Below are 20,901 nucleotides of genomic sequence, written 5' to 3' on the forward strand. Positions count from 1 at the left end.
GAAATTAAATCAAGTCAATCAAGCATCGAAATCAAGAAATCAAAAAATTGGTTTATTACAAATATTATTGAATTGTGAAGACATCATTTGCAAGGGGGGATTAAAAATAATAAAAAATCCAAGATCATTTTCGAAAACTGTAATTCACAATTAATGTGAAACCATTGTTTACAAGCAATATACATAAAAATATCAGTTGTACTATTATCATAATAATGCAATCTACATTAATGATTGTGATTATAATCGATTTACATATTTTTGTAAGATGTTAACATAATATCAATCATGTTCAACAATCTCCAAAATTTTTCTCTTATTTTTCTCGTATACAACTAATTTGTGACTACGTGAATAGGTACATCGTTTTTATTGGGAATGTAAATCTTAGTAATAAATTATAGCTTAGAATCAATGAAGAGTTTCGTATTACAAAAAAAATAAGAAAATCTATAGTAGAATAAGTCAGAAAATATTTCTTCAAATTGACTAAAAATAAACAATTTTCTAGATTTTGTAACAATCGCTAACGTCAAAAGAGCACATAAAATTCATATGATTCAATTAAGTATATTAATATAGTAAAAGCACAGTAATATTTAGTTGACATTTTCATGTATGTAAATGCCAAACTACCCATAATAAAACAAAAACCTTAAGTGTAAATTTTTTAAATCAAAATAAACAAATATCCACAATGTATGTAAACGATAAAAATTGTTCTAGAACATACATTTGTATATTAAGAATTAAAAAAACAAGTTTTGGCAAATTAAATAGGCGCTCTATCAAGCTGCTAAAGACACGTCGCAGGAAAAACGTCTCCAGTGTCAAATGTTTCGAACTGGTCTTGTTCGATTGGTTTCTTCAGCCATTTTCCAAGATTAGCTTTCAAAAATGCGTTGTACAATGCCAATTTTGAAGTCTGTAAATATAAATATTTGCATCAATACTATTTAACAACATTAGTCATCACTGAAATAAAACATAAAAATTGTAAATACTTGATATAATAACGCTTTCGACTTTGCTATATCGTATTGTATTCCATGGATATCAAAATTTATATGTTTTGGCGCTATTGGCACACAGTTAATATTATTGTAGGAGCCCCAATTCGGTTGTGGAGCTGGGCTGAGTCTTGAAGCTAACCGTGTCCACATCTTGAACATATTGTGTTTACATATTCTCGACGACAATCCCGAGTCAGTTTTTCCAGTCATGGCATTGACGATTTCAGCAGCCTGCACAGAATATTTGAAATATAGAATTATCACAGATATATCTTATAAACCATCTTTTCAACAAAGCAAGTGTATATACTTCATGTCCTTTGGTCCAATTAACACTGAAGGAAGGCGCTCGCATTGCCTGACGTTGTTCAGATGAACTGCACTGAATTAGCATCGGTCTATTAAGGCGGAATGGTGGAGGCAAGCCTTTCAAAGTTCCGACCAATCTTCCACATACAGCTCTATAGTTACAAAATAACAAAAAAAACATCGAATCATTCAGTGGGAAATAACTAAGACCATATTGAAAGAAATATGGCATATCACATATATGTAAAAGTAGCGTAATGATAATAGGTGAATGTAAAGAGGGTCATTGCCCAGGAGCTTCAACACCGCATTGCTTAATTTTGGCCTGATTTATGGCACCTACATACATATGTGTAAAATTGGAAAAATTGTTCTACAACATTGACCATTGATACATGGAAAAAAACGAGAAAAACGAGATTTGACTCGCAACGAAAAAGAAAGTAAAAAAAAGTGGGTCATACATATCTTGCATAATTGCGTATAAGTTGCGTATATGTAGGTATTGGCATATTGTTATATTGTACATTTGATCACACTACAGCAAGGGTCATCGAACTCTTAGATCAGAGCACATAAATGAAAATAGCGCAATGATTTCGAATTCTACATTTTTGGTGATTTTCTGCTTTTTTTTTAAGTTATAAATACTTATTTATTATATGAAAAAGGTTTCCCGAATAAGTTCTGTGTAAAAACACATGTTTTAATCATTAATAAGTGGCTCGCGAGAGTTGTACTAGAGTGAACATTAAATATTCGATTATGCAAAACAATATATACGTGCATATTTGAATGTGTCGATTATATAAATTTATTAACTCAATATGTTCCAAAAAACTGTTATGCGTATTTTTTGCTAAGCTACGGTGAAAATAGTAGGTTTTGTAAATTAAACAACTCTTAAGCCTTTTCAATCAATGAAACTGGATATTAGAATAAACCTTCTTTATAGTTGTCTTCGACCATATAAATCAGCGGCTCCTAACCAGTGGTACGCGAAAAAAAATCAGTAATGGCGGACATGCAGGAATGAATGATTTACAATTATAAATAGAAATATTTTATATTTAATTAATAAACATTATCATAATTAATCATAGTCGACGTATCGATGAATTCATTAAATCTCATTAAATTTATTTTGTAAGGAGATTTAATTAAGAAAAGAAAATATATTACATGTACACTTAGTAATTTTTTTTTTTATTAAAACCATTCATCGGTAATAGAAGTATGACGAAATCTAATCTATAATTTGGAAAGAGACTTTGTATGTATGTATGTATGTATGTATCCTTTGTCGTCGTCGTCGTCCGTAGATCGGTGACGTCATCGAACACGTGATTCGATTTTTTTTTTCGATCCATAGGCGCCAATTTGTTTTTTTCGATTCAATGGATTCACCCCCGCGGGGGCGCAAGGCGAGTAGTTTCATGGGGCCCCGCCAGGGGCGCCACAAGGGGCGCAGCCCCGTGGGGCCCCGAAGGGACCGCAGCCTCATGGGGCACAGCCCCATGGGGCCCCAAAGGGGGCGCAGCTTTCATGGGGCGCAGCCTTAAGGGGCGCTGCCTTATGGGGCGCCGCCTTATGGGGCGCAGCTTTATGGGGCGCTGCCTTATGGAGCTCAGCCGAATGGGGCCCCGAAGGGGGCGCAGCCCCTTGGGGCCCCAAAGGGAGCGCAGGAGGGCGCAGCCTCATGGGGCACAGCCTTTTGGGGCGAAGCCCTTAACGGCAACTGATCATGGGGGCGAAGCCCTAGACGGCAATTTATCGTGGGAGCGTGGAGGGGCGAAGCCCTAAAAGGCATAAACTAAGGGGGGCGAAGCCCTAGACGGCAATTAATCATGGGGGCGTGGAGGGGCGAAGCCCTAAAAGGCAACTGATCATGGGGGCGAAGCCTTAGACCGCATTTAATCATGGGGGCGCGGAGGGGCGAAGCCCTAAAAGGCAACTGATCATGGTGGGGGGGGATAAAAACGGACGCGATGTGGGTATGTGGCAGAGCGTCGACCAGTATGGAGATTAAAAAAAAAAAAAACAAATCTTAGAACACCAGGAGTATGTATATGTTGTACCTAGAGATATTTAATAAAATAAATACACACGAGCAAGGTGCTCAGCCAATCAGAGTGAAGTGCATTTTAAGCATCCGCTATTTTATACACTGAGCAACAACAAAAATGACCAGGGCGGAGACTAATCAATCTTTACTAAGTTTGACCCACTGAATTCGAATATGATAATGATTTTTGCTGGTTTGCTCTCGTTTACGAGATATGCGCGTTTAAAAAAATGCAACTTTTTGGTTTGTGACGTCATCGTCAGATGCACTGCGCGGGATCCACGAAGACACACATACATACATACATTCATCATTTCGAACGGGTGAACAGCGCATTCATACGAGCGCACGACTAATAATATGTCAGATAATAATATGCTGGCATGTTATCTATGAATGGGAGTTTGAAACTAAATCATTTCCTTTTTATTACATTATAAGCCTCGTATCAGTTTGCTTTCGATTTTTTGGTCTGACAATATTTGGGTTCTTATCCACACTTTTCCGATCGTTTTCAAACTTTGCCATTTTGCTCGGTTTAGTCATCAATATATGTGGAAATCAAATCCGCCAGGACGATGGTGAAAAATAATTGTTATAGACACGTTTGCAAAATGCTACTTTATCTTTCTCGTTGACGTCTATTAGTAAGTTGTCGTATTTATTTCCCTTTTCACCACCCTCTCGCTTCACGTCAGAAAATTGTTTAAACGCCTATAACTTTTTATTTTTTTAATCTATATTTTATTTTGTATGAAGTTTGGAGGATTCAGAAACACAAACACTGTGTTGACGACCTTTGGATGAAATTTGATTAAAAACAGTGTATGTGTTTGTATGCAGCCTGTAGTGAGTTAATTATATCGATACGATTACAAAATTTTAATCTGTACTACATACACATGTGAATATACGTATGTAATATAAAAAATTATCATTTTTTAATTTTAGTGTATTTATAGTAAATAAATCCATTATGATTTGGAACAATGGTAAGTCAGGAAAACACCAAGAATTATTTAATGAATTTTAAATGAAAGGGAAAAGTCTACAGAATGTGATGGATGGAAATAAACCATTTCAGAATCGGATTCGCTTCATTGATTAAATATTGGTGGGGTAGTTAGTATAATCGATGAACGTAGAAACAAATATGTACGATTTCACACAACGTTACTGAGCCAATTGGTCGATGGTACAATTCGAAATGAAAATTTTAATTGCAAATTTTCGCAAATGTTGCTCACTACCGATTCTTGCATTAAATTCCGCATTTCTGAACAAAATTCAATTACAAAACTAGAAAACCGATGCTATCAAACGGTTTAAACGCATGCATACATTATATTAAAGCTCTTTCATGTCATCATTGTATGTCTATACGACGAGTAATTTATCCACATAGTTAGATATGAAATGAAACAAAAATATCAAAGTTCTCATTTTCAGTCCTTCGATTTTTTTTTGAGTTGTGGTTTAACCATAAAATTTAATAAGAATACAAAAAAAACGAGAAATCAAGGACTATGGATTGAAGAAAGTTTTCATATATGTATGTACATACTTTAAGTTAGCCCAATTAATAAATATGTGCATACATTCACTTTGCGGTCAACCTTAACCCAACCGCATGTTAAGTACATTACTCTATTATTAAGTCTACTTATGTACATTACATATAATTTTGTTGCAGATATTGTGTAGTTCATCTTAACACACATTAAGCGGACGAATTTTTTTGCGGCGACTAGAGGTAGGGGGCAAAATCACAAGGCTGCCCGAATAAATACAATAGATTATAAAAATTGTTCAAAATTCAAACTCATATAAAAAAAATCTCCATATTCTATTAGAATAAACGTAGTACTACGTATCCCGCCATCCACGATGACCCAATATCAAACGTAATACTACGTATCCCGCATTTCTCGTCAAGCTCATACGAAACGTAGTACTACGTGACCCGCTGAAGGTGTGTTAATGAAATAATTATGGAATTTCCATAAGACAATGTTACAACTACGAAAAATGAAGTTGGGAAACCAAGGAGATTCAGTCACAATAAAATACAACCACAAGCACTAGCGTAATTAGGAATTTTTGCGACAAACGAAAATAACTATTGATGTGGTACTTAACCACACCTTGGCCTCACCTTGCATCTAAACGTGTAATTGAAATCGAAATTTAAGATGAAACGCAATAATATAATATCGCCTATTGTCTACTGCCCTTGGCCTGTAATGTCGAATGACAAATTTGAAAATTGAAATCGTGTACAAGTTTTTATATGTACACATTCACTTGAATTTGGAGCAAATTTCGATTGATCTCGAAGTACAGAAATGTGAAACACACAAGTAATGTTCCATAGTAAAAAAATACCTTATCAATGCATACCAATTTCGCCACTCATTATATAGATATAATCCGTTACAAAATTGACCGGCGCATAAACGATTTTTAGTCAGGTTGATCATTTTTTTTTTGACACAAAATTCTAGTACACCAACTGTTACAAAATTTTGCTCTAATTTTTTCTCAAAATAATTTATAAATGTCAATGTTAATTATTTATATGAAAACCTACAATAATGGTAGCAAATAAAATGAAGGCATGCATCGAAGCAAAGCGAATTCATTGAATAATGTACGGTTTTTATAAAAATATTTATTGCGAATTGGCCTAATAGTGACACATGGGTGATTATCGAGCATATTCTGTAAGGTTGATGTACGATTTACAAACTGGTGACTCTTTAGTATTGTGTATTCACATAAAATACATACATATGTACATATACGAGATCTTCATCCATTCGTTTTAATCTATTTGAACCGGATCCCGGACAGATGCACTAAATTGCACTGAATAGTAGTCATATTTTCCAAAGACGCTCAAAAGGAACTTAAGTAAATTACGTATTCCACACAAAAAAATCCCTCGGATAACATACAAATACCCCTTGAAGCTTTTTTGTGGAATTCTATTGCGTTAGTTCTCCTTGAGCATCTTTGAAAGCTTGGATGTCTCGAGAGTGCAACTAACTATCGCGAGTGCATTTTTCCGATCTCCATTTGAACCAGTATACACAACCAGTGCAGATTTATATAACAATTAAAACTATGTATATATGAAAAACTTATTTGTTTAATGTGGCAAAAACTAATCTCGATAAAGAGCAATTTTTTTCACTAAATAATTAAGTTCATATTTTTGCAAAATAAAAATATATGAATCGTCATTCAATCTTACAAAAAAAAAAAAAAATGACTAAAAATTCATAAACTGAAATAATTAATATCAATTAAAAAGTCTGATTTGCAAAATTTTCTAAAAGTTTACGTTGAAATATCTCAAACAATTGCAAAACATTTATAGTTGAAATCTGCATAGAAACAACATAAACATACTAAAATAACACAAAATTGTTACATTATATTACATAATGGCGCTTGGCTATACTTTATGATTTTCAAACGGCAGAAACAGCTTTAAGAAATGTGTTACGCAATTAAAAAGGACATAATTAGTATATTGGACGCTTTCTGTGAAATCAGTGCTTTTCAACCTTCTTTACCCCACAGTATACTAGTCAAGGTACTAAAATTTTCTAGGCACTCTATTAATATTTTAATTTTAAGATTCATTTCATTTTTTTACCCTCTTCTATGTTCTCATTGTACACTTAAACACCCTTAGCAATACACAAATCGAAATTCACTGTATATGGCAATATAACATTTTGGGAACAATTTAAACGTCCATTTTATAAAATAAATGTGCATTTAAAAAAAATTTTGTGCATTTCTAAATGACGGATACAGATTTCATTAGAAACTTTGCTTGATCATTGAAAAAAATATTTGCTACTTAAAAAGCGGATGTTTAGTATTTAAATGCGACCAACGCTTCTCTCTACTGGATTCCTTCTTTTTTATTACTCTTCAGCTTGCGACCTTCGACACCTACGACCTGACATCATCATTCATATTCATACGTAAACACTTAACACTTTTTGTATCTATTCTAATCCCAAAATCTATTTTTTCGAATGATCGTATCATATTTTTACTAACCTCTTCTTAGTTAATGGTCACTTTATAATGCCAAAATATTTTATTCGATGCACAATACAAGATAGTTCAATGCACCGAAAATAATGCAAATTTCTAATGCACAAACATTTTTTTTAACATACAAAGTATTTTTCTCAATGTACAGTTAAATCCTATAATAATATTTTCATCTTCGATTTTAATTTTAAAAGATTCATTTAATTTTTTCAACCCTCTTCTATGTTCTTATTGTACACCTAAACATCCTTAGCAATACACAAATCAGAATCACTGTGTCTATCTGGCAATATAACCAAGCATTTAATTGAGCAACTTGAACCACCGATTCAACTAAAGGTCAATTCAACACAGCATAGATCACATTGTGTTCGTTTTTTATTTTGATGTCGAAATTTATGTATGTAGACGGCTCACCTAGTGATTTTGAACTTACAATACTGGCTTAAACTGTTACGTACACTTAAATAAAATTTGAAAAAAAAAAGCACACGAAATTATATTTTTTATACAGTTTTGTAATCATAAAAATTAGTGATCAATTGCCTATCTCGCAACAATTATACACACATTTTTTTAATATACAGTTCATAGCACAAGTTTAATTATTCATATTACAGGCATTGGTAGTACTGATCTAATTTTTTAAAGTTTTTATTGAAATTTAATGAAAGGTTACATAACTTTCTACAAAAAAAAACCAACTGACCAAAATTCAATACATATATTTCTTGCGATATTATTCAATTTTACTTTCACTTAGGAGTTTTTCTTCTATTCGCGCCTAGCAAGGTGGGATACCTAGGGAAGGAGAGTAGACGTTAATTCAAACGTAACAGTTTGAATCAGTCAATATTTGAATTGCGATTAGTGCAGGTGTATAATGCAACTCGGGTGCTAAGCACAATAAGTAAATAATTATTAAATAAAATTGAGAAAATCACTACTAGTGAACACATTTAATAAGGGTAAGTCCCAGTCGATTTGGCCATTATATATTATATTAAAATTATGAAACTGTAATTGAAAATTATCTATTTTAGATATGCATGAAAGAAGTTCTGAAAAGAGAATTATTGTACTCTATCAAAGATGGTTTTTCAATTTTTAGCTTGTCTTTTAGCATTTTTGCCTGGTAAATATTATATTATATTTTAAAATATTATTACATACATATATAAAATTAAACATTGAAGAACAATACATGTACAAAATATTTATATTATAATAAATTTTCGATAGAAATACAGCTGTATTAAATTAAATACATGTATGCACATATGTAGCTGAAATTGTATTTTTTTTTTTAAATTTATACAATTAAAAATGAATATAATTGTGATATTTCAATGACGAATTAATTTATTTAAATCAAACAATTTTACAATTACGTACATAAGTGAAGAATTATTTAATACCAAAAAAATATACACAGATATGCCAGCAACAATTGAAACAGGATAGTACTCAAGTTTCTTAAATTATACATAGATAAATAATCTAGAAGAATACCTGTGAATAGGCATTCTGATTTCTCGATGATTTTCATTCCTCTAGAAATGACAATTCTCGATTTCACTTCTCAATTTTCTCGAGAAGTTTTGATGAATGAAAAAAATGTATGTACATATGTAACAGTATTACATTATATGAAATATTGCAGATAGCTTTAAATATGTTGGACTGTTGACAGACAACTCGCCATATTAAATTCTGATTGGAATTAGTTATTACGATAGTGAAATATTAAGCGGCAACTCACCACAATTACATTCTAATTTTTAATAGTTGAAGAAACTCGCAAATGTACATACATAGATATGCTAATACGTAATAAATATTATTAATGAAGCTTATGAGAGCTGAATGATCGTTAAAGATGTGAGATGATTCGTTATTGAGTTCCAAACGTCAAATTACGAATATTTAATAAGACAATATTTAATGCTAAAGCAGCAATAGCTGCCGCTGCTTTACATGAACAATATGAAAAAAAAAAATCTTTTTGGATTATTAATAAAAAAAAAATCTTTTAAAAACGAAATTAGCCCCAAATAATCAGAGTGGTTCTTTTATTACCTAAGCAAAGATGCGAGCGCTAGATAATTGTAACCAAATTTTGCAATCAAATACTACAATCCCCTTTAAAACCTACCAAGAAGTATGAATATTTTCAAACATTAGGCACAAACCTGCCATTTCTTATGCAACGGCATAAAAAAAGGCTGTGATTGCGAAACTTTTAAAAATACTAGTACAAATTTAATCTTTAATAATAAAAAAATGCACTATAAAAATTCTCGAGAAATCTAGAAATGACATTTCTCGATTTGGCATTTTTCTCGAGAAATTCTTGAGAAGAAACACTACCTGTGATATTTTCACACTTCAATTATTCTTTAATCGAGCCTAAAATACATAGTATTTTAGTATATCGATTTTATTACTATGCAACGAGTATATTTTCAAAATATTGTTTTAAAAGTCATACAATCAACACTGAAATAAAGAATATATGTATATTGTTCTGCATAGAAATTTTATTAAGTTTCATTTTTACATATTAAATTTTCAGGTCCACCTTATGTGAATATCGAAAATTCATACTTTCAATTATATCCAGTGGATCCGTTAAAATGTCCCAATGTAGATTTAGGGAAATACATAACGTTCGAGTTATACACAAGGTAATTTGCATTTATTATATATATGTATGTTGTCGTTTCTCAGAGACGATTCACACGGTTTACGCATTATCAATAATTATAACTGCATTCAAATGCATTATAATTATAAAGAAAGTTTGTTGCAAGCAATTGTATGACAACATTTTCACACGCATTTTTACTTTCATCTCATAAGAAGTTTCATAATGAGATTAATTTACATAATCAACAATATATTATTATGCATATGAATAAAAAATTCGATCTTTCAAAAAAAAAAAAAACACATCTAAAGTGAAATTATCTTTATCGCTATCCAGGTATAATCCGCTAGTGTCACAAGAATTAAAAATAGGAGATGACAAATTATTATCAAATTCATATATCGACTTCTCATTACCCACCATGATATACTTGCATGCGTTCTTCGAAGACTCTAATACAGTTAGTGCAACACTGCTTAGACAAGGTTAGAAAACGGAATATGGTCATGGTATTAATGAAACTGTCATACATTCATAACAAAACTTTAATATTTTTAGCGTATATGATACGCGGTGACCATAATATGATAATGGTGTCGTCCAGACAATTGTATGCAGGTCCGTGGTATATCACAGCTAAGAGAAACACTCGTTTGGTGGGTACTTATGCAGGACAGTTGATTAATTATTTATATAGCAGGTGGGGTATTACAAATCGTATTATTCAAATTATTAATAAATTCGGTGTTTAAAAATATCGGTTGTTCATTTAAGGGGTTTACAACCCGGAATGCTTCATCTGGTGGGACATAGCTTAGGAGCACAAGCAGCCGGAGTTGCAGGGAATACAGCGAAACCCCGTCCAGCTCGAATAACAGGACTAGATCCGGCATTGCCACTATTTCAAACACTGCCATTAACTCTTAGATTAGATAGATCAGATGCTGACTTCGTAGACATAATTCATACAGATTCCGGTGGATTTGGTAATAAAATATATAAACATGTATTAAATTTTGGAATTTAGAGAACTTAATTATTGATTGGGATGTTGTATATTTTTTATTATTTAGGAATAAGTGCTCCAATGGGTCATGCAGATTTTTACTTAAACGGTGGAAGGAGTCCACAACCAGGGTGTGAATTAGAAGTTGTTTTGCCCCGAAGAATGATTTTAGAAAAATGTATGTGAACAATAAAATAAATGTATAGTGTAGATAAAGCAATTCCATTTAATGTGTTTATGATTTTATTTTAGTTTTCTGCAGTCATTGGAGGTCATTCCAAGTATACGCTGAATCAGTTTTGAAACCTTCGAATTTCCCGAGTGTTATCTGTAACTCTTTGCCGAATTCTTGTAAGAACCCAAGATACGATTTGTTACAACCTGGCAATACAACTTACATGGGTTTTGGAGTTTCGCCACAGTAATTACTATTTATTTATTTCAGAATAATATATATCAATAATATGTATATAGTAATAAATAATTTCAATACTATTTTCAGAACCCGGGGAAGATTCTTTGCTAGAGCTTCACCAACATCACCGTATGGTACATATTAAAATAATAAATACGTAACTAGTTGTATTTGTAGAATATTAATGATTTCACTGAAATATGTGGCATCTGTGAGAATTAATTTTATATTTGATATTCAAAATGTCATTAATTGAATCATCGAATCCGTTTTGTCTTAGAATTATAGTTTAGCATGAATTATAATTTAAAGACATGCATGAATATGTAAATGTGAAATTGGTATATACAAACAAAAGGTAAAACTTTGATACAGCAGACTAACTGGTAGAAGGGGAGTACTTATCACATTAAATTCATGTGTAGTTTTACATCAATATTAAACAATTTTTTTGAGTAAAGCAACATATGTACATATAACGCATAGGTTTATATGTAGAACTGTAGCAAGGGTAGTTTGCGCCTAGAGGCAAACGTGCTACTACCCCCCCCCCTTATTATATATTTTTTCAAAATTTTCGAATACGTTCATTTAGTAAAACGTCAAAATTAGCATTTAATACAAACAATTAAATTCAATTAAAATGTTCATAAATAGCTAGGGCGAATGGTGCCTTTCCTTGTAGCACTCGTCCGCCCCTCTCCACACTATGACTCTGACTATATTAACAAAGTCAGGTGCTCAATATCAGGAGCACATGTCAGACGCTCCACACCCCCCACGTCTCCTTGACACAATCAGTCATCACGTCACATCCCTATGCAAAATGTATGCTCCTGGTATTCTAAAATTAGTTTTTTTTTAATCTCCATACTTGTCCACGCGTCTGCCACAAACATACATACATCATATATATGTATATAATATCGCTATTCCGTTTGTGTCTGTCTGTCTGTCTACCTGAGATAACGCTCGCCATACTATAATAGTCGTTTCGATTCACCACTGCCAAAACGTATATATGTACGAATACAATATCAAAAGAAAACAACTTCTATATATACTGATCGCTACTAATGTTTCCGCTTGGCAAAGAATTTACCGCCATCTATTGAAAATGTATTTAATTAATTTTTCTATCAGTGTTTTATATTGTTTATATTTAGGTAGGTATATAATATTAAATTAAATAGTTTAAAAGGTATTTGAAAAAAATTCGACCGCGTGGGGATCGAACACATGACCGACGACACATTTCTTTTGATTTTTTTTTATTTAATAACTTAATATGCCAACACCCATGTGATGATATGTCATTGGGTACAACACTAGTATATTATAGTTCTGTTTGTTAAATCTATGTTTTACAGTTTGTATATATCGATTAAGAAAAAAAACCAAAGACCTGACAAACTTATTACATTGTACGTATATTTTTTTTATTTATTTTCTTTTTAATTTCGATAAAGAAGCAAATAAAATTTCATTATTATAATGAAATTGTAATGAATCAAATTAAAAACCAATGAATTTAATAAATTCTTGAGAAACAATTTTTTTTTTATTAAAGAATGTTGAATATTTATTACTTACCGATATAGATGGTGAGGATGAAGAAGTGATCCCAGAACAATACTTTCTAGATATATAGGCCTTAAAAAAATTGATAACAAAGCACCTTGGAGTCCTAGCACGTTCCATCGACAAACCTTATCAGAGCAGGACATTGTCAATAATCTTTCTCCCTAAAATTATGAATAAAAATTATTCATACATTTTAAAAGAAATCCAACATTAACCACATCACACAAACAAATACCCACTTGCAATACACCGTCCCAGGTTTGGATTCCATCACTACTTTTCACAGGAATAGTGCCTTCACCAGATTCAATCTTTGTACGCAACTGACCCCTTGCTTGCCTTTACATAAAATAATACAATTTTACAATTAATAAATACATAGGAGTATAAGAAAAAAAAAGGTGAATATGAAACTAATTAATCAAGTATATATTACAAGTGATCAACAATACAATCTGTGAATAACAAAAAAACGTATTGAGATATCAAACGAACATAAAAGTAAAAGAGCAAGTGAGAAAAAGATCGTATAACTGTAAATATGTGAATTTGAAATAGTCTAGTCAAAATTAGATACAAATCAAATGAAAAAATATAACGATGATAATAGCGTTCTAATGTGAATTATTGCCTGTTTGGATGCCTGTCTGGCGGGCGACATGTTTCTTCATGGGGGGAAAAGATACGAGCATCTCCACACGGCGCTGTACTGATATAAAGGTGAAACCTGTATGAACCTCGCACCTGGTAACCACCATCTGGCGCAGGTTCCAGAGGATTACTCCTTTGTCCACGACCATCTAAATACAATATTCTATATAAGTCGAGCAAAGAACCAAGTATAGTAAAACGACGAACCAATTATCATAAACTCTTGACAAATTTACTGTCAATGTTAATAATATAAACAGTGTAGTATGTGAATTTATAACAAAAAATTTAAATTAAATTTATACTGTGTTGAAAAGCTGCTAAAGCCATATTTTTCACGAAAAATTAAATAATAAAGTAATAAGTTGTTAGCAACAGCGTGTTTTTGACATAGAACAGGTCCATTTATTTTCAAATGGAAATAAATCTGAATACTACATATACATAGTACATAAAAACAATAAATCAAAAAGAGAAGACAGCGTGGTAATAAAAAGAGGGCATTTGGACTAATTTTAGAATTAGTGATATTACTTGCAGCACAACCTTTAAATCTGTCATTGGTTTAAAATTACTTAGCAAATAGCTTATATTAAAACACTATTGTGATAATCCATGCAGGTTTCTAAGATGATTATTAGAAAACATAAACTGACGAAAATGAAAGTGTGATATTATTCCCATGAAAAACTATTTATATCTTCAGTTTATTGAATTGTACTTGAACGCGAAAAATTTATACATTATCAGATTATTCGGTAAGCAAACCAAGTTCTGTTTACTCTTGATGATTAAATAAACAAAAAGTTTAGCACACACATAAAATATATATGGAAATGTTTACAATTGTGCAATATACGTACACAGTGGCCATTAATTATGCTTGGAAGTAAAATAACAACTTTAACATCAATGTTTGTTGAATAGATAAATTATAAAATAATACTGACAAAATTGATCAACTTGCATTTTTTCAAATAGACAAGTTACAAATTTATAATTTAAATTTTTTTACTAAGCAGGATACAAATAAAAAATTTATTCTCGATTGTTGATTCTTATGCTGACCTCAAAGAAATTGTGGACTTTTAATTGCTAATTAGATTGAATAAAGTACCAGATATCAAAGCAAAAATATGTATCTGCTTATAGCACTGTGTACATACACAATTACACAAATAAGGCGCGCATGTAACGTTGTGACAAGTCTTTACAGATCAAAAAAGATTTAAAATTCAAAAAAATTACACGGACATATTTGAAAATATGTGCACGACATATCAAAACCAAACGAATTCTTTTTTTAAATGTAAATAACGATAACAGCGTTTACAGGAGCGCCTCAACAATGGTTCACACAATGTATATATATGTATATATACATATATGACATACATGTATATATATACATATATACAGACCACTGTGTATGCTATGTCGTTGACTGCTAGCTGCAAAACCATGGTTTTCTAAGTCCACTTGCTAAAAAAGAAAATAATGTTTCTATTTATAAAAATATGAGGATTCAGAATCATTTATACAACATAATGTTTGCGCATTTGAAATGTATTGAATTGAAATTAATCAATAATTCTCAAAATAAAATAAAAAAATAAACAAAAAGAAATATAAATTAAAATACAATCATTCAAGTCCTATGTTTACCGGATGATTCTGCTATATCCTTTAAACAATCATAAAGAAACTCTTGGAAACAGCGTCGGGCCACGACCTCTGCATGACAATCGTTGACCGCCAGTCCACATGTTGATAAGCGTTCACCTGATACACATTTTGTGCCGCTGCTTACAGCAATCACCTTTAATGATAACACGACCAATAATTGGTTATTTCTGTCGACTATACACATTTCGTATCAATCAATGCAAACGAAACAAATATATTAAACTCTTTAACTGTCGCATTTCTGTATATGTTCAATATAAAGTATCAAAATATTTAAATTAAAAATTACAATAGCACGGACATACATATCTACATATATGTATCATATGAAACGTGGCTAAAAATTACAAATCTAAATAAAAAAAAATAGTCATACTTCCATATGTTCATAATTTGTTCCAGATGTCATTACAATACCGGCTAAAACTTTTCGTCTAATATGTACAGGATCGGCTTGCAACAATTCATTGAATTTTTCAATGACGATCCTGAAAAAACATTTTAAATGTAAATGTCTTCTATGCATGTACAAACTTTTGTATGTTTCGAATGTTATTTTAATTACCTGGCGATTCTGTCGGCGAGAGTTTGATGTAAATTTGAAGAAATTTGAGCTGGCGGCGGTGGTGTCGGCAAAGGCAGTAAACTAGGAAGGGTTGGTTGCTCGAGAGAAGATATTTCTTGTGGGGCAGGTTTATTAACAGGTAAACTAATGCCAAGTGCAGCTAGTGCAGACTTGGAAGCCCCCAATTTGGCACTTTTCTTACTTGATCCTATACATTATAATGAAAATGATGAAATATTGAATAAATTGATGACAAAAAAAAAAAATTAAAATAGAGATCGGTTTATTTACCGAATCCTTCGAAATTTTGATCTTCAATGCAACATACTACTTTAAAACGCAAATTGCAATTCTCCGTGTCTACAGATTCGCAAGTAAATACTACATTAGGAAATTTTTCATACACGAGATTGATAGGACTTTTATTCACGATGGGCACTCCACTTGTAGTTTCAGGCGATTGTACAGGTTTAATAATAGCTAAATTTTTAATACTTATATCAGACACACCTGCAAGTAGAGTAAAAAAAACAAGTAAATAGAATTGAATTTTGATAGATAAATTAAAAATAGTCGAAAAAAATCGTACAATTGTTTTTATTGTTATCTATTGGAGATAAATTGACATGTTCATCACTAGTGAAATCATGAGAAATGTTTTCGTGGAATATGTCGGGTTGTAACAACACAGCTAGAGCTTTTGTAGCTGCTGCCGCTCGAGCTAGCCTTTTACTAGCACCGGATCCAACATATTGTCGACCGTCGACCTGACAAAACGACAGATGCTTTGAAATAACCACATAAATGTACAAGTTGCTTTGTTTTATTTTTATATTTTGTGTTAATACCGTCACGGATATAGTAAAACATGTGGAGTGAGATGGTCCAACTTGAGAAATAACACAGTACTGTAAAGGTTGTCGCAGTTTATTTAAAAGCGCAACAGGGCTACGTTGCAAATTTTTCTTAATCATATCTAATGAAATATTACTATCGGTGAGCGCTTTCTTTGTAAGTACATCTGAAAGAAGGAAGCGCCATTATGTATTATTATACATATATAAAATGGAAATTTTGAATACACCAAACATAAAACAGTAGTAAATTGTTGTCATGGCTAATTGTTACTAAGATTCATTCATTGCGCAAATCGTATGTGTCTAAATATTATCTGCAAGAGTAAATCTATATGCAATTTCAATATTATACTATGGGGATATATCATAAGTAATTTTTAATGGTATAATACATAGTTTAAAGCCCTGCGCTTCAAACGATTGTAAACCAAGCGGGAGCATGCTCATTTCATACTTTTGTCTCGGCTTTTGCCATTTTAAACTTGCCAGAAAGATCTAACTCAATGTTAAGAATTGCCAATCATCAATTTACATCGAAATGTCATCTGCGCTACCTCATGAATATCTCGTCTTTCGTACATGCTGAAATTCAGACAGTTAAAATGCAATCGAAAGAGCATGCAGGCTGTTGGTTTGCAATCATTTGCAGCAAACCCAGTTTAAAGAGATGCATCATCTCCTTATACTATATGAAGTTCAGGATATATGACATTTTTATAATGATAAAACCGCTTTTTAGTATGCGATCAAATACCCCACAGGATAACAACACCATACATTAACTCTATTTTTATTATTAGCTTGCCCATTTATCCGCTGATATTTTACTTGAAAACCGTCATTCCACGTTTCACAAAAAATATTCAAATTTAGAAGTTCAGATAACAAAGCATCATCAATTTCAACATGGGTAAATTTAATTTTTTTATTTTGTTATTTCAAAGAGGACATTGACTTAAATAAGTAAAAAGTATGAAATAGCATAGTTTTTTTAGCCGTATATATGGGGGGCAGGGCCTCCGAGAGGAATCCCGGGCCCTGGAAAAATAATTCCGGACCCTATGTCAAATTAAAAAACTAGATATTATATATATTTTTTTACGGTCTCCGTCACGGGCCCGAATGTGAAAAGCCAAAAACGCAAATATCGAAAAATCTTCAACCTTCGAAAAAGGAACAAGAGGAACAAGCTTTTCCTCCCGTATTAATATGCGCGCGCAGAATACGGGAGGAAAAGCCTGTTCCTCTTGTTCCTGTTGTATCCTGCTCGCGCAAATTAAGTGAGTATGTACTGTTTACCATGCGCCCTTTTTTTTTTGATCTTTCGACTTAAGATCTTTCGATTTTCGATCTTTGCCTTCCGATATTTGCGTTTTCGGTAATTTCACATTCCGGCCCGTGAGGTAGACCCATTTTTAATATGCGAAAAATCTATCAGAACAATTAGAAAAATATCAATATGTTTGTTTTTATTTTTTTGAATAATTGAATAAGAAAGTACGATATAATAGGTACGATTTCAAATGCATGGATCAAAAAATAATAAGCATTTAGAATTAAATAAATATATATATTTTTATGTAGAATAAAATATCAATATCAGCTAGTCAAACATCCCGATACGGGCCCCTCGAGTAGTCCGGGCCATGGAACTTTACCTCAGCTTCCCCCCCCCCCCTCTCGTCGGCCCTATATGTGGGTGATGACTAGACTGCGGATAGAGAGAGTGCTTTTTCAAGGAATCGGGGAGGTTTGGCTCTATTTACAAAGATAGTGTGCAAAAAAAAGGTTCGACGAACCTTTAACAAAGCATTTACAACAATTGAACAATGAATGGCGCGCTTTGAGTCCGCTCACTAGTGATGACCTTCTGATATTATTGTATATGTATATAGTCTTATACTCTAGAACAAAACTGAATAAACATAGCTACTTACATGGATCATCCTGATCATTGGGATAGGGACGTTTTAGAGACGATCTATTGGGTGTTTCGGTGGCCGTTTTGTTATTGTTATTCATTTTGACAAGACGTATTTGGAGCTACGAAACAATTATTGAGCAAAACGTATTATACAAGCGGTATTATGCAGTATGAGAAATTATGTAATGAACTGTGAAATAATCATATCGATCGTTTTGGAATAGAGTAAGAAATGCACTTGTGGTTTGTCAAATGATCCCGAGTGAGATCTTTCACTTAATGTCGCAATCTGCTGACGATTGAGAATTGATTGATGACGAGTATATGTATTTTCATTGACGGGCTTCGTGTGATGAGGGCCGCTCGCCGAAGTGGAGAGTTGGCGAAGTGGAGAGTTGGAGATCAGCGCCGATGTCAGTTTGGGCGTAGGAGAAGAGTAGGAGATCTTAGTAGGAAATCGTCAGCCGTCAACCATCAATCCACACGCAACCCCCCACCACATCACCCACCGACCCGCCAATCGCTAATCGCTAATCACTAACGAACCTACCACTCAACAAACCGGCCATGACTACATTTTCTTTTCTATTCAACAAATGCTAAAGAGAAAAAGTGCGTGAAAAAATTGACCAACATTCCTATAAAACGCCGAATATATATAATAATGCTGCTAGGTAGATTTATAGCGGTCGATCACAGGATGACATTATAACTTTCTTGAATTATTATATACGTACATAGCTTGAGTTAGCATATTGGCGTCGTTAACCCACACGGTATCTACACCTGATATTTACGAAATTTTCCATATGGGAACTGGACGTAGAAAATTTCGTAAATATCGGGTGTAGGGGTCTACCTCACGGGCCCGAATGTGAAACGGGCCCGAATCGAAAGATCAAAAAAAAGGGTGCATGGTAAACGGTACATACTCACTTAATTTGCGCGAGCAGGATACAACAGGAACAAGAGGAACAGGCTTTTCCTCCCGTATTCTGCGCACGCACATTAATACGGAAGGAAAAGCCTGTTCCTCGTTTTCGGGCGTTTCACATTCGGGCTCGTGACGGAGACCGCGGGTGTAGATACCGTGTGTGTGGACGACGCCAGTCAATGTCAATTACTAAGAATCAATTTTAAACACAAATAGGGCATTCTCTCGAATTAACAGAAAAATTGATATAAATATATTCAACAAAGGATATATATACAAGGGCGGCTCGTGACTTTACAAATAGGTGGAGCACTAGGAGACTAAAAACGCTCTCCTCCCAATTTTTTTATTCAAAAAATTTACTTGATATATTTTTAGTAAAATTTTATACTAGGATGAATGTCTTTTTTTAACAAATTATCGACTTCGTTCATTATGTGTTCTAAAAAAGCAAAAATGCAATTAATAAAAAATATTTAATTATAAAAATGAAAGAATCAACAACCTTGCAAAATATAATGAAATATTGAAAAACGTTGACGGTGTAGTGTAGTTTACGAAACTTATGTACATACAACGATCGTTACTAAATATCCGCGTACGTAAATATACTTATAAGATTTTAGGAACTTGAATGGCTTGGATTATAGCAGTCAATTAAGGGTGTACATATACATTTATGTAGATGCAATACGCGGAAGTTAAGACACTATTAGGGGGTTTTCAAAGCTCACAGTTAAAAAAAATCGATTGCAAGCTAAGAAGAGGTATGTAACAAACCTTTAAAAAGTGAAGTACTGTGTGACATTTTAATCTGGTATTCCCGGAAATCTCAACAAATTGACTATACTGGAGTCCCCTGCACAAGTACGCACAAATATAACCTGAAAGCGGGCGGGAGATGTCTCAAAGGGCCAGCACGCACCATACAATGCAATAATCAGACAGGCAACTTTTAATTAATAAAATTTAGTGTGTGATTTAGGAACATGCCACTGTCTAATAAACAGGATAAGTTTAATTAATTTTCGTTTAAATGTAAAGTTTATAATTCCTAGTCTATTTTATGGAAATAGGAAAATATGTTTGTACAATGTTTTTATTTCACGAAGGCGTATTTTATATCATGATTTGTACCATTTTTATTAAAAAGAAGTATTTTCTC

General features: G+C 32.7%; 2 protein-coding genes across 4 annotated transcripts; one reads left to right on the top strand and one right to left on the bottom strand.

The window, feature by feature from the left end:
- Positions 1-123: 123 nt before the first annotated feature.
- Positions 124-19,375, bottom strand: Adar (Adenosine deaminase acting on RNA). 3 transcript variants are annotated; one of them, XM_077436382.1, is made up of 14 exons: positions 19,041-19,375; positions 18,816-18,921; positions 16,870-17,042; positions 16,611-16,788; positions 16,313-16,531; positions 16,022-16,229; positions 15,833-15,944; positions 15,436-15,589; positions 13,751-13,919; positions 13,359-13,458; positions 13,129-13,280; positions 1,324-1,474; positions 1,005-1,244; positions 124-925 (listed from the first exon to the last, which is right to left on the bottom strand). In XM_077436382.1, the coding sequence occupies exons 2-14, from the start codon at positions 18,898-18,900 to the stop codon at positions 797-799; spliced, it is 2,070 nt and encodes a 689-aa protein (XP_077292508.1). In that variant the 5' UTR covers positions 18,901-18,921; positions 19,041-19,375; the 3' UTR covers positions 124-796. The 3 variants fall into 3 exon arrangements, with proteins under 3 accessions (XP_077292508.1, XP_077292510.1, XP_077292509.1); XM_077436384.1 differs by lacking the exons at positions 16,611-16,788; positions 16,870-17,042 and having other exon boundaries at positions 125-925; positions 19,041-19,333; XM_077436383.1 differs by lacking the exons at positions 16,611-16,788; positions 16,870-17,042 and having other exon boundaries at positions 125-925; positions 18,816-19,331.
- On the top strand, positions 9,554-11,680 carry LOC143915536 (pancreatic triacylglycerol lipase-like). Its single transcript, XM_077436233.1, has 8 exons — positions 9,554-9,572; positions 10,040-10,151; positions 10,451-10,599; positions 10,673-10,814; positions 10,889-11,100; positions 11,188-11,298; positions 11,373-11,541; positions 11,623-11,680. Exons 1-8 carry the CDS (start codon positions 9,554-9,556, stop codon positions 11,678-11,680), a joined length of 972 nt encoding a protein of 323 aa, XP_077292359.1.
- Positions 19,376-20,901: the final 1,526 nt, after the last annotated feature.

This window comes from Arctopsyche grandis, chromosome 8 (assembly GCF_051622035.1).
Source record: "Arctopsyche grandis isolate Sample6627 chromosome 8, ASM5162203v2, whole genome shotgun sequence".
Taxonomy (NCBI): Eukaryota; Metazoa; Arthropoda; class Insecta; order Trichoptera; family Hydropsychidae; genus Arctopsyche; species Arctopsyche grandis.

Excerpts from the sequence above, each read along its gene's own strand:
- LOC143915536 (XM_077436233.1), top strand. Across the intron at positions 10,152-10,450 it reads ACGTTCGAGTTATACACAAG|GTATAATCCGCTAGTGTCAC; the intron begins GTAATTTGCATT and ends ATCGCTATCCAG. Across the intron at positions 11,299-11,372 it reads AAGAATGATTTTAGAAAAAT|TTTTCTGCAGTCATTGGAGG; the intron begins GTATGTGAACAA and ends ATTTTATTTTAG.
- Adar (XM_077436382.1), bottom strand. The coding sequence starts at position 18,900 with ATGAATAACAATAACAAAACGGCCACCGAAACACCCAATAGATCGTCT. Across the intron at positions 1,475-13,128 it reads CATCCTCACCATCTATATCG|AGCTGTATGTGGAAGATTGG; the intron begins GTAAGTAATAAA and ends TTGTAACTATAG. Across the intron at positions 926-1,004 it reads CGAAAGCGTTATTATATCAA|ACTTCAAAATTGGCATTGTA; the intron begins GTATTTACAATT and ends TTATATTTACAG.